Here is a 14,247-nt window from a genome sequence, read left to right on the forward strand (position 1 = left end):
CTTCTTGTTTTGAAGTTGAAATAAATAATAAATAAATAAATAAATAAATAGTTTTATTATTGTTTTTGGAGAAATCAGGATCAGACCCCCAAAATTTCGATCTCATTTATTTTATTCTCTGGATGTAAACCTGTAGTATTCTATATACAAATAATGCTGATGAATGAAATGAGTTGTCACAGCACTGGCAAAGTTTTCTCTACCTAAAAGCTGTGTTGGATCCTGAGCCACCTAACCTTTAAGTTTTTAAGCTTCCTTTCATTTTAGTGGGAGGATCCACTGCTTCTTTTCTTGGCTTGATACGTTTTCTGGCAACAGGTTCATTGTTTATTTTAACCCTTCACAGAAACTCTGCTATCTGCTAGCAGAGTTTTACTAAAGTAGCAGCTTTATGTCCCTGTCACTGAGTAAAATCATAAGCATTATATTTCATAATCAGGGACTGGAATCTAGGACTACAGATTCCTGGTTGGAATGAAATGGCATTACTGGTTGGAAGGGGCCTCCGGAGGTCTCTAGTCCAACTTCCTGCTCAAAGCACTACTACTACACTAGATCTTGTCAGCCATGGCTTTGTCCAGCTAAGCCTTGAAATGTCCAAGGATGGAGAATGCCTCTCTAGGCATCCTTTCCTTATGAAAAATTGTTCCTACTTTCCAGTCTGAACCTCCCAAGCTGCAATTTGTTGCCATTGTTCCTTGTTACATTGTCTTGTACTGCTAAGAAGTTTGGTTCCATCATCTTTGTAACTGCCCTTCAGGTAGTTGCAGGATGCTATTAGATTGCCCTTAGTCTCCTCTTCATCAGACTAAACAAGCCCAGCTCCCTCAACCTCTCCTCGGAGGTCATGTGCTATAGGCCCTGGACCATCTTGGTAGTCAGTTGCTGGAATTTTGAACTGAGGAGGCCTAAAACATCACAGTCTGGTCACAATATCCCAGATCCAGCCTCATCAGCACCTAAGCAGAGAAAGATAATCACTTCCCTTGATCTGACGGTCATCCTCTTTCTAGTGAGAGCCCCACATTCAGCCTCGCATCCACTGTAATCCCCAAGTCCTTTTAAGTAGGGCCAGTCACTGGCCATCCAGCCAGTCACATCCCAGGCTCTGCTGATGCATGGAGTCCTAGCTGCAGAACTTTGCATTTAATGAACTTTGAAGATTTCTGTTGGCCCCCTTCTCAAGTTTCTCAGGGTCCCTTTAGCTCCTTTGTATCACAGCAGCTCTGGAACTTGAAGATGGATTTGCATAGAGACTGCCAGTTTAATCGAATGATGAGCAGCAGAGGGAGTATTGAGCTGTACTGTCCTTTACTGCATAAGAAAGTATTCCAACTGCTATTGGTAAGCTTATTGCTAATGTTACAGTTATATGCAAACAATAACAAACCTATGACAACAATGTGCAGTCATACAAGCACCAACCACGCTGACTCATTAATACACTAACTGATCCATTACTGCAGAAACACAACTTTTCTAGCCATCAGTGACTCAGTGTGGCAATACCAAGGAAGTCAGGCTCCTGTGCACTGTCCTACTGGTGACTGAGGGAGGGCACCGAGGCTGATGATGGTGGGCAGCTGTCACTGATCTAGAGGTGCCTTCACCAGTCTGGACCAGTGTTCACATGTGAGGCTTTTCTGCCTCAGACACAGAGCAAAGGCAGGGTCTTCCTCTTCTCTCTGATCAGCAGTTAGGTCCCCAAATGGGGTCTCCCTTCTGAGATCTTCAGAAGAACTTTCCCAATCTTGATTGCCACAGCTTGTGCTTATACTGGTGATCTCTGGTCTAGGCATCACATGTGTTACCCAATCAGGTATTCTGTCATTCATCTTGCCGTGGTATTATCCATTCATCATAAGACTCTAGCAGACCATGCCTTTCTACTGTTAGTTTTGTCCAGTCACCTTAAAGGTCAACATGTAATTTCCTTTTTCATTATACCAGTCACCGTACAGCTCAACAGTTAGCTTCATCTCTGCCCCAGTCATCTCAAAGCTACAGTCTGCATGCTTGTCTCTGGCACACTACACTTGTCTTTGGTAGAGCACTCCTATACAAGTGTCATCTGCAAATCTGATTAGAGTGCCATCTTTTTCATCATCTAGGTCACTGATGAAATGTTGAACAATATCATGCCTACTCAAAATACGTGCCTGTGGCACTCTGCTTCTTTCCTGCCCAATGCTGAACTACTCATTGCAATCCTTTGAACTCAGTGGTGCAATAAATTTTCAACCCACCTAACTTTCAGCCCATTTTTCCTCAGTTTCCAAATGTGAATGCTGTAGGAGACAGTGCCAAAAGCCATACTAAAGTCAAGGYATATTTCACCCACTACTTTTCTTTTATCTACATGGTTGGTCATCTTGTCATAGAAGGCAATTAAGTTGATCAAGCCTGTGTAAAACTGTGTTTGCTTTTCCTGATTAACTTTTTGCCCTTCAAGTGAAGGAAGTGGATTCCAGCCAGATATTCTCCATGATCTGTCTTGTGACTAAGGTGAGATTTACTGACCTATAGTCCCCTGCAGCCTCCTTTTAGCCTTTCATAAAGATGGGCCTTTTTCTACTCATCAGGGAGCTCTCCTGATAGTCATGCTTTTTCACAGCTGGCAGATCACACAGGCAGCCTCTGTGTGCTCCATGTCATGGTGCCTGAAGGCTGAGAATTGTGTGAGATATGATGAAGAAAGTGAAGGGCAGGGAGATACAGATGCTTAAAGATGGAAGTAGTGGGAACACAAAGAACAGATCTGTTTTCCTGATGAGATTAAACTGTTATTAAAAAAACCCCTGTAAGTGGTAAAACCAGGTTTGTATTGGGTATATCAGGTAGCGTGTTTTCCTGATGAGCTGCCCCAGTGGAGGAGGAATCTGCATGCAGTAATGTCTCTGGATCTAATCGCTGGTCATTGCTTTGCCATGTGTGCACCCCGACGCCACGTCGTCCCCGGCGGGGAGCAGGGGGCGCTGGCCCCGAGGTGGGGTGGCAGCGGGAGAAAGGAGCCCAGCGCGGGGGGGGGGGGGGGACAAGGCCCTTCTCCCCGGGAAGCGCCCGGTGCCCGCCACTTCCTCTCACCTCGCCGCGGCTGCCGGGTCGCGCCTGCCCCGCGCGGAGGCGGGGGGCCTGCGGGGGCCGCGAGGGTCGCGGCGGGCCCGGGACGCCTCCCCTCCCCTCCGCCGCCGCCTTTAGACCGGCCGCCGCTGCTCCCCCCCCCCTTCCTCTTCCTCCGCGGCGCAGGCTGCAGGGCGGCTCCTCCCCCCGCCGCCGCCGCCGCCGCCGCCGCCGCAGGGCCGCCCGCGCGGTCCCACCCCTTCCCCGAGCGGGGAGCGGCGGCGCCGCGGCAGCTAACGGGCCTTTGTGTGCCGCGGCGGGCATGTGAGTGGTGGCGGGACGGGGCGGGACGGGGCGGGAGGCCGCGGCTCCCCTCGCAGGCCCGGCGGCCGCACTGCCCGGAGCGGCGGGGCCGGGCGGCTCCTTCCCGCCGCCGGGCTGCGGCGCCCACCCGGGGCAGAGCCGGGCGGCGGGAGGGGGCGCGGCGCCGCTCCGCTCCGCTCAGCCCCTCTGCCTTGTGTGCGCGCAGGCTGCCCCGGGTGACCGTCCTCCATGGCTGCCTGGGCTGCAGGACCTTCGAGCTGCCTCCCTCCGCCGCGGTGGGCGACGTGAAGGCGCGGATCCACGCCGACGCCGGCTTCCCCGCCGCCCGGCAGCGCCTGTGGCACTGCGGGAGAGAGGTGAGAGGGCGGCGGGGGCGGCGGCCGCCGGGCGGAAGGGGGGGGCGGGGGGCGGTTGGCCCGGGCCCGCGGCGGTGGCGGCAGGGCAGCGCCTCGCGCTCGCTGGTGGCCTGTCGCTTCTCGGCGCTGGCAGTCCCCATCTCGCTCCTTGTTGCGTTCTGTCAGGTCTCCGGCTGCAGCCGTGAGCCCTTCCCGGGAAGCTAGAAAAGCATTTGCCTTCTTTTGGTGGTGTCTACTTCTTATATTCTGCCTTTGTGTCTTTTTTTTGCTTATATTTTACTTTGTATATATTGTTTCTGCTACCTCTGAGATGAATTCATGTGCTTTTATCTTTATTTCTTGGGCGGGGAGGGGAGGGGGAAATTCACCTGAGATTGCTGATGTGCTTGTTCTGCCTGCTGCTCTGTCTCTCCCTTCACCCCTGGTGATTGATTTTCTACCTCTTGGCCAACTTCAGCAGTGGAATTGATGTCAGCAAGACAGGAGGCTCTTGCAAGTCAGAAATCGAGGTCTAGTGGAGGAGAGAGATGCAAATGATTGTCCTTATTCTGGTGAAAGCATCAGCCAGAGCTCAGTAGTTGGGTGCTGTTCGGTCCACTCCTAGTCGTGGGAAGCATGCGGTTGGGAGCAGGAGATGCTGGCAGGGGGCTATGGCAAGGTCTTGGGAAAGAGGGGATTGCAGGCTGGAAATTAGGATTAGGTAGGGCAAAGGGCCATGCAAATGCATGGGAAACCTGGTGTTAGTAGTTGTACTGCTCATGAAGCTTTTAAGAACCTACATGGGGAGCATGATTTTTGAATGCTCAGGTTTGAAACAAATTACCCATTTAGGCCATCTTTTATTTTCTTGCATGGCTTTGCATGTCCTTGATTTTGTTCTTTCCAGGCCTTCCTGTTTTGGGAGGAAGGAGAACTTTATATCACTCTCTAATATTCATCTGGAAGCTAAGGTACAAACAGCGCTCTGGCTGGCACAGAAGTCTATCTTTTGGCAGGAAACAGTCATTAAGCAGACTGTAATAGCTATTCTAATTTTTTTTTAAATCAATAAAATCTGTGGCAATATTTCTTCTCTACTGTAGTAATTTTGCAAATTCTTTATAACCTTTTGAAATGCTGTTTCCTAGGATCAAATTCTTTTATTATTTATTTTACTGAGGTAGTAGAATATTCATTGGTAAATCCTTTTTCCCCTTTAAAGCTGCTGCCTGCAATTTACAGAGGTTAAGTAAAATCCAGACCTGTTTCTCTCGTAGTTCCTTCTAGTGATAAAACTACTAATACAAATCTGTTCATTGTTCCTTGTCTGTGCTGGTGTTTTGCATACAAAAATACTCTCTGGGAGACTTCTGTAATTCTGTCTCTATAGTACTTGGTGATGGTTATAACGTTCTATGAGTTCTTTTTATTTTAGTGAGTCCTGAGTGGGTTGGTAAACCCAGTTTAAGCTATTTTACATCTTGAGACGTGATCAGCTTAAGTGTAACATTTTTGTTGGAACTTATGTTAAATATAATAATATTGTAAGTACTACTTAAAAGTAATGTAAATGAAAAATGATTTGTTTCTTGTTAACGTATTAAAGTTATGATTGCATAGTATGAATTGGGCTGCCTTTTGGTTATTAAATATAGATAGGTCATAAGCATCTGTGTCTGTGTAAGCACCAACTTCATTCTAGCAATTGGTTAAGTTCTAACCCATGGAAATGAGAAAGTGATCCTGAACTTTATTGCAAACTGAGACTAATTTGAATTGGTTAGGTTTCAGATTAGCACAGTTTGTTTAAAGGTTTGGGGCCTGGGGTTTTTTTTTGTTTCTATTTTTTGCCCTTTTTTGGTACTTCCAGGCTTAACAAAAGAAACTCTGGAATTTAACTGTACAAATATTAGGAATTTCAATGCAACCTGTAATTCTGCATTTGTTATCCCATTATATTTGTCATCCTGTTATATATGACCGGGACATATATGAAACTAAATTTGCAACAAAAATATAATGTGTTATGGTTACTAAGTAATTTTCCCTATTTCAGGAATTTTCTGATTAGTTTGGCTCTGTTTCTCCGTGGTTATCTCTGTGAGTCCCTAGGTTTACATGTAGAGATAACAGGAAGATGAGGCAGTCAGGTTTTTCAGGAGTCTTGCTAAAACTTACTTTTGTCTCTGCATGTTTCATCTTACTAGTTGCCTTGAGTTGATATTGCTTAGTTTATAATTGAAATTGCATTCCCATATGTACTTTTTTTGTAGTACATAAATACATACTCTATTTTCTCTATGTCATGTCCCTTAGAACAATAGGTCTATTCATTGTTTGCTTCCAGAAGCTCCCAGCACATGGAACTACTCAAACATAAAATTTTGAGGCCACCCTTTGCTCTTACAATGTTTCTGTAGAAAAAATTTCCAACCTGATTTGTTTGTGGCCATTTGCTGGTCCTGTTCTGACAAAATGATACATTATCTGGAGGGTGTTATATAGATCCCTAGGCAAGGGAGGTCCTCAGAGACTAGACCTCAGAGACTTAAACTGCTGCTTAACCTGAATACTGAAAGTTGCAGGGTATTTATATGTGTTTAGATAAAAAACAAACTTCATGGTATAAAAATACATGGAACAAAGCCATTGCGAATTACTTTTATTGTAGAATGTTTTGATCAAGATCTGTCTTTTTTTAATTCTAGTTGTCTGATGATACCAAGATTCTGGATCTTCAAAAGTCTCAAAATCAGATTTTTCTAAAGCTTCAGTCAGAAGGTTTGAAAGGAGGAGGTATGAAAAATACTTATCTCTGTTTATGAATTGGAAGTTCAAAAAAATTTCTAGCACAATCTGGAGTAAATTGAAATAATGCTTCCTTTTTAAAGAAAAGTATTTTTTGCTATGTCATAAGGTATCCCTTCACTTGTTCTTTTCTTATCATTCTACTTCAGGTAAATTGATTTTTTTTTTTTAAGTACTTTGGTATTCCATTTTTAGTTTGTAATATAATGTATAGCAATTATAATGTTGCTGCCCTTTGGGATCGATAAATCTCACCTTGCATAGAGTTAATAGCTGCCTTGTCTCATATAAAATAAGCCAAATAGTGGTAAACAAAATTGTTACTGAAAGGATATCTTTTCAGTAACTAAGGTGTAGAAAACTACCACTAGTGTAGAAAGCTTTTGAGTTCTATTTTTTTTGTCTTTGTTTGCTATTGATTGTGTATGTTTAGCTAAATATTTCTTACAAGAATTGCAGGTATATCTGTTTGTATGATATTTGAATTACTTTCAGAAATATATTAATTAAAATCTATAATAATGATTCTGTTATTTGGTTGCTAGCATTAATATTCTTTTAACAGTAACTTAATTATTATAAGATAATGCTTAAGAATGAAATACAAACTTACAGGATGGTAGAATACCACTGATTTAGTATTACGGAAAACAGAAAATTAAATGGACTTGTGAGCAAGAAGAAACCTTTTTTTCTAATCCAAACATTTTGGTATCATGAAAAATAGTACTTTTTTAACCTTAATAAGCCACAGGTCTGTTGGCTGATAATTTTCTAGTGATAAAGTGAGACATCTCTTATGTAAATCACTTTTTTCCTACATTGCTGAGGATTCTGTGGTGTTTTGTCTTGCATTTGGTTCTACAGTATACATACATACATACATACATACATATAGTTTGTTTTTGCGTATGTATACTTGATAAACACACATGTGCAGGGGAAAGAAAAATAATTATTTCACTAAGAACTTTGAAAGGAAATTATAAGTGGGACAGTGGTAGGGCCTGTTTTCCTTTGTTCGGATTGTGTCATTAGTCTTTGAATGAAGCACATGTTTTAGAATTTGAATTTGTGGGACTCTTCTTTAGAGTCTGTAGAGTACAGTAGGTGTCTATTTGAGGTAGAATTCTGTTTGGCAAAGCTTGGTATGGTTTCATTCTGTGATAGGCTGCCTTTCTCTTAGAGCTTAGGGTTAGCGAGGTCCATGAGACACAGAAAGGTATTACCAAGGGTTATAAAGCTGTGGTGTGCATTTCCCTCCTCTACTAAGCCAGGCCCAGCACTACGATGTGCCAGAACGAGAGGTGTACACTAGAACCTAAGTATACTGTGCTGGTGAGTAGCTGTCAGTAGGGACCATCACTGGCTATAAAAACTTCAGAGCTACTGTTGCCATCCGATACTGTACTGCTACTTAAAAAGTAGTCTTCTGGCAAATAGTTCCTATATTTAAATAGCTAGTAGAAGGAGTTGGGGTATACCTCATGTAAAGCCTTAGCTCCAGAATTTTTCATCTGCTGATGAAACAGCATGTTGACTAACATTAAGAATGCTATTTCTTCTTACAATTTTTTCCATAGAAGGATTTATAATGTAGTATTCTTACAGCTTATTTTAGAAGTGAGAGATTTTTGTAGTATCAAGCCTTGAGTTACTTTAAAAAAAATTTAAGTCTCCAGTAACCATTTGGTGAGTACACTTTTAATTTAAAATTAAGCGCGCAATTGAATAATACATGGTTTTCTTTTTTCTGTTTTTAGGCCGTTTTGGACAAACAACTCCACCACTTGTTGACTTTCTTAAGGATATTTTAAGAAGATACCCAGAAGGAGGGCAAATTCTTAAGGTATACAATAAGTAGTAGGGGAATGGGGAGTGGCTCATCTTTGTGTGAGACTGAGACAAGCTGAAGACTTTAATATAAGATTTTTGCTGTGGAATTTCTTGTTAGCTAAACACGTATTTCTTAGCGAACTATGACGATATCACAAAAATCCATCATTAGGTTAGGAGCACTGTAATACAGGAAACTTTGAGTGGCTTTTGGGGAGACAGAGAGATGACTATTCTTGGAGTGACATGAATAAGGAACCCATCAGTTTCGTATGGGCAAAGAAATTTGTTTAGCTTAGAACATGATTCTGGTAACAAAATAAATGATGTAAGACTTTCTAAAGTAAGATTAGTGTTCTTTAAAGTGTTTTATCACTGGGCCAGGAGACTTCAAAGTATGCAACAGTATGTCATGTTATGCCGTGATGCTCAGCATTAGAACACTCAGTGTTACATGGACAACCCGAGGATGAAAATCGCGGTGTTGACCTAAACACCAAAAAAATCACAGTAAATAGAACAGGGAACTGTTAGAATGGGATTCACCTCACCTTGGTTTAGACTTATGTAATCTGTAATTTTTTTCAGATGTCTGAAGCGTTCACTCAAAGTTCCTTAAGTTCTGTAAGCAAAAAGAATGGTACCTGTAGAAGGTGATTTGTCTGGTTTCTTGCATTTTTTTTTTGTGTTAAAATGAGATTAATTGCAATCTGGAAGTGCCAGTTTTCCTGTGTGTTGCTTTTTTTGTCTTTTTTGTTTTTTTTTTCTTTGAGGAGCATCTGGAGTGATCAGTTCATATTTGGATGTTGAACTCTTCTCACCCTGAACGCTTTATAGGATTGAGGTTAGGGGATTCATTTTGTCAGTATATAGGAACTGTAGGTTCTAACTAATAGGATTTGTTACAGAGATTTTTTTATTTTTTTAATTTCCCCAGGCAAGCACTCTGGTCACTAAGTCACTAAATCATGACAGATGATAATACTGTCTGCCATCATTTTAAAGGTTTTCTTTGCAACTATGGCACTCGAAATTGATTATGAATGCTTAAGATATATCTTCAATTGTTTCAGCAGACTGCATCCTGGTTATGTTCCTAGAAGCGTCCGTTTACAGGATGATTGTGATGGATGCTTACATTTCACTGTGTATTTGCCAGTCTATAAGATGCATGTGAATCATAGAGGATTCAGAACTTCTTAACAAGTTAAACCCAATTTCTCTTCCCAACGTGAAGAAATAAGATAATGTCCTTAGAAGTCAGACAGGTAGATCTAGAAGTGTAAGTGTTCCTCTTTTTTATGCTTTACAATTTAGAGTTTGCGGACTGTTAAGGAGGGAATATTAGCAGGAGTTTTGCTAATATGTTAAATTTGATTTCACTGTTGAGAGTTCTTTAAATGTGAAAGCCAGAAAATGTGGATGCTGGATGTGCCACGGAATGAATGCAAGTCTGACTATATAGGTGGTCTCCATACTTATTAATTACTATTTCTAGAGGCTTTGGTTGTCTTTTGGTATTTCTTGCATGATTGTAGTAATTATTCTTTTAGAAGAATTGCATTTTTTTAAAGTTAAATACCACATATAGAGATTTTGTAAACACTTATTATTTATGCTGAACTGTGGATGTTTTTCTTGCTATCCCATCTCGCTTCAGAATGATATAGATCTGACCATATACACAAATTGTTTTGGTTATTTACATGATATGCCTTATAGACTGAACGTATTGTCATAAAGTGAGAAACTGGGAGGTTATAGATTTGAAACCAGGTATTAGATAACAATGAACTTAGTTTACTGTCAGCAGTATATTAGAATACAAGCTAATCTGAAATGTTTGCTACTAGTTACTTATTTTCATAGGGAGAGATTCATCTTTGTAGCAAATCTATTTATTTCATATGTATAATTGAATGAAATTTATTTTGTATGAACAGTTTGGATATCAAGTAATGTACCTACACAGCTTTTCAGTTTAGCTCAGGTACTTCCTGAAGCCAAAATTTTTATATATATATATATATATATATATATAATTTATATATATATATATAAAAAAAATTTATGTATGTCTTTGGAGCCCTGGGATATGTTTCATGATCCAATATAAATAGAACACTATGGGAAGCTCTAATCCTGCAGGTATTTATAATCATTGTTCTGTGTCTACAGCATATAATGGTATTGATATAAATGGGACTAGATGGACATACTTTATCAATGTTAATGTTTAAGAAATTAGTTGATTGGCATTCCAACTCTCAGAAATTTCTGTGTCTGTCACCATTGCTGATACTGTTTACAAATATTTGTTTAACATGAGTCTCTTTCTGCTCTATGGGCTTTGACAGTTGAGCTCTAGTGATTCACCATTTATAAAGTTACTTTCAAAGCTGTTTTGCAGTCCTTTGCTGAAGAGGTGTTAGAAGTGAGCGCACTGGCTCTTGAGCTGTTAGTTCGTACTCTGAAACATTAACTGAATTTGAATTCAGTTGATGTATTGTCCCGTCAGGACTTTTTGCCGCACCACTTACAGTTGTTGTGTGGTATTAACAGTAAACTTTTATTATTATTATTATTTTCCTTCTACCAGACTTGTATTAATCTGAAATTATTGCTATAGCAGTTTAATAACTTATTTCTAGACTTTATAAATACTGCTTTTGTGTGGTATTTGAGCTCCAAATTCAGATCACTCTTATAATTAATATTTGCCTGAATGTTCTTTTTATAATGTTAATGTCTACTTTTGTTTGGGTGAACTGGATAAAATAGATTTAGTTGAAAAAGTATGAAAACAATTACTTTTTTGCACAGTTACTTGAAATTGTTTTCTACTGCTTAAGTTGGGAAGCCATGACTACAATACATACAACATTACTGCATTACTTCCCCCTTCGCCCCGTTAGGAACTGATCCAGAATGCGGAAGATGCTGGTGCCACAGAGGTTAGGTTTTTATATGATGAAACTCAGTATGGAACAGAAACTCTCTGGTCAAAGGACATGGCACAGTATCAGGGTAAGTATGCATTTATTAATTTTGGCTATTATCCTTCAGTATGCACATGGCTCTGTGATTTCCCTGTTTGCTCTGTGGACATGATCATATAGGAATGACTGCAGTGCCACTTCCACCTTATTAGGTGGACATTTTGTCGTGTGTTCTAACGTTGATAATCGTTTTCCAAAGCAAGTGTCCGGTATTGAAGGTCTTGCACTGTCTTTTTGCAGATTGTCCGTAGCAGCTTTCCAGATGTTTCCAGTTAATGCTGTGTGAAAAAGCCCGCACATTCTAGTTTATTCTAAGATACTCTTCCCATGGACGCTGTATGTCTTTTGGTTTATTTCCCTGTGTTCCCATGATATTCCAAAATACAAGAAAGGGTTTCTAGTGGAACAAGTAAACAAAATTTCATAAGTAAGGCCTAAGATAAAAGCACATTTGGAATATTAGACAACCATTTTCAGATTTTTACATATTAACCCCATCTTTTGAGTCCTATCTCCAATTCCTAATGTAAACATGCTGTAGTGGACTGATGACCTAAGCCCCTTACATTTCAACACCCTTCAGGCCATTCTGTTTTCTTCCCCATCTCTTATTCTCTTGCTTTTATACCAGACTTGTCTTCATGGTGTCTTGTCTACTGCAAATGTAGTTTCTTGTAACTTTAAGGTTTTTACGTTAATCTGTCTTTGTGTGATACAGGCTGGTTACATGTTTATCAAGTATCAAAGAAATTAGCTTGCATAATTGTCCCAAAAGGTATTCAGTCTTGATTTGAAGATTTCAACGATGGATAATCCATGAATTTGTTGCTCTAGCTTTTTCCAGCTGTTAATCTACCTCATTATCATGTCTTCTAATTCGAATTCGTCTGTCTTACTTTCTAGACACTGGTTATTGTAATAACTTGCCATGTGTTATCTTCCCATGAAGGTATTAATAGACTGTGATTAGTGTACCTTTTGAACACATTATTAGTCTGAACAGACTGAGTTTGTCTTTTACCACAAGACATTTTCTTTCAGCTTTGTTGCTCTCTTCTGCCTTCTGTTCGGTTTTTCAAAACCATTCTTTTAAAATGTGAGCACCAAAACTGCATACCACGTTACAATATCAACCTCATAAGTGGCATATACAGAGATAAATCTATCTCCCTGCTTCTGCTCTTGCTGCTCCTCTGTTCATGCATCCCTTTCAGCACCAAACATAATTTGATGTCAGCTTGAGTCATAGCTTCCCCATTAAATTTGCACATGCATACTTCTTTAAAAAAAATAAATACTTTCTCAGTTTTGTAAGTTCACTTTCTAGAATTTTTCAACAGTGGTTTTCTTTTGTCTTCCTTTTTACACTTCCCTGTTTATTTTAGGGCCAGCATTTTATGCATACAATGATGCAGTTTTCACCCCTGAGGACTGGCATGGTATTCAGGAAATAGCAAGAAGCAGGAAAAAGGATGATCCCCTGAAAGTTGGAAGATTTGGAATTGGCTTTAACTCAGTTTATCATATAACAGGTACTCTCAGTAGTTACTTTTAAATGACAATATTGATGTTGTAAAGTGTTTAGTTATCTTACATATTCATCAAACGTGTAAGATTCTCTGTAGTGCTTTTACATTAGATACTTGGCTAAAGATTCTAAGATCCTTAAGGAGTGTTCAGATTTTTGTAAATTTTCTGGAAACTCAACAAGGTGTACTTTGGACTTCGAAGGAATATAGCCAAAAGATTAGAGGAGATTAGTTTCTTTTTGTATCATTGTTATGTACTTAGTCCCTTATATTGAAATGAACGTTTCTCTACATTGTTATTTCAACTGTGCATTGCAGTTCACATTATAGAGGTGCATAATAGAAGGTAGATATGTAAGCAGAAAAATGTAAATTTATACTAGATTGATACTTTTGTACAGTTTCTTTGCATAATAAGAAGTGATCCTTTTTACTTAATGTTAAAAAGGATGCCCCATAATAGAAATAATATACGCATTTACTTCTAGAGAGAGATCTTTCTTAAAGCAAGAAGTACTTGAATATACTGATAATAAGTGGTAACATACTCTTTCACAAACTGGTATGTTAAATCTGGAAATCTGTTATTCTGGTGCAGTGTTTTACTACTGTATGGCAAAAAGAATGCAAAGTAAATGGTGCTTACAGTCTACATAGTATTTTTAATAGCATAGGATAAGAGGCAAATTTTTGCTGAAATACCAATTTTAACTTGTGCCTCTCATGACATGAGGCTGTAAAGCACAAGATATCTTTTCACAATATTTTACCTAGTAGAGCGTGAATAGAAGCTTTGTTAATAGGTTCAGTGGTTTGATAATTTTAGGAAATTTTACTTTTAAATGTGCCAGCTTACTTGCAAGCCTTAAAGACCTTGCAAGTATGAATGTAGCCATGCTTTATATTACATCTTTAGTAAATTAGTGGGCTTTTTCCTGGAAGTGTTGGAAAAATAAGTGTATATAGTTGAAAAAATAACACTTTTCTTGCTCAGTATTTACTAGAATTCAAATATTTGTGTGGCTATTTATGTATTTAATTGAAGACTAGGGATATGCTTGTTTCTTCCTAAGTACTGAATCACACATTCACAGAATCACAGAATCGCTGAGGTTGGAAGGGACCTCTGGAGATCATCTAGTCCAACCCCCCTGCTCAAGCAGGGTCACCTAGAGCACATTGCACAGGATTGTGTCCAGGCGGGTTTTGAATATCTCCAGAGAAGGAGACTCCGCAACCTCTCTGGGCAACCTGTTCCAGTGCTCTGTCACCCTCACAGTGAAAAAGTTTTTCCTTATGTTCAGATGGAATTGTCTGTGTTTCAGTTTGTGCCCGTTGCCTCTCGTCCTGTCGCTC

At 40.0% G+C, this 14,247-nt stretch overlaps 1 protein-coding gene across 3 annotated transcripts in view; it reads left to right on the plus strand.

Moving 5' to 3' along the window:
* The first annotated feature begins 3,357 nt into the window (after positions 1-3,357).
* The window catches only part of SACS (sacsin molecular chaperone), a 34,602-nt gene continuing 23,712 nt past the window's right edge, over positions 3,358-14,247 (plus strand). The window contains exons 1-6 of one of the 3 annotated variants that reach the window (XM_026065909.1): positions 3,358-3,384; positions 3,590-3,740; positions 6,428-6,515; positions 8,291-8,376; positions 11,279-11,390; positions 12,748-12,894. In XM_026065909.1, coding sequence (XP_025921694.1) covers positions 3,383-3,384; positions 3,590-3,740; positions 6,428-6,515; positions 8,291-8,376; positions 11,279-11,390; positions 12,748-12,894 — 586 coding nt within the window. In that variant the 5' untranslated portion in view covers positions 3,358-3,382. Of the gene's footprint in view, positions 3,385-3,589; positions 3,741-6,427; positions 6,516-8,290; positions 8,377-9,439; positions 9,646-11,278; positions 11,391-12,747; positions 12,895-14,247 lie in introns of those variants that run through there. The other 2 variants (XM_026065910.1, XM_026065911.1) reach the window with 2 other exon arrangements.

Source organism: Apteryx rowi, unplaced genomic scaffold, assembly GCF_003343035.1.
Source record: "Apteryx rowi isolate R43461 unplaced genomic scaffold, aptRow1 scaffold_233, whole genome shotgun sequence".
Taxonomy (NCBI): Eukaryota; Metazoa; Chordata; class Aves; order Apterygiformes; family Apterygidae; genus Apteryx; species Apteryx rowi.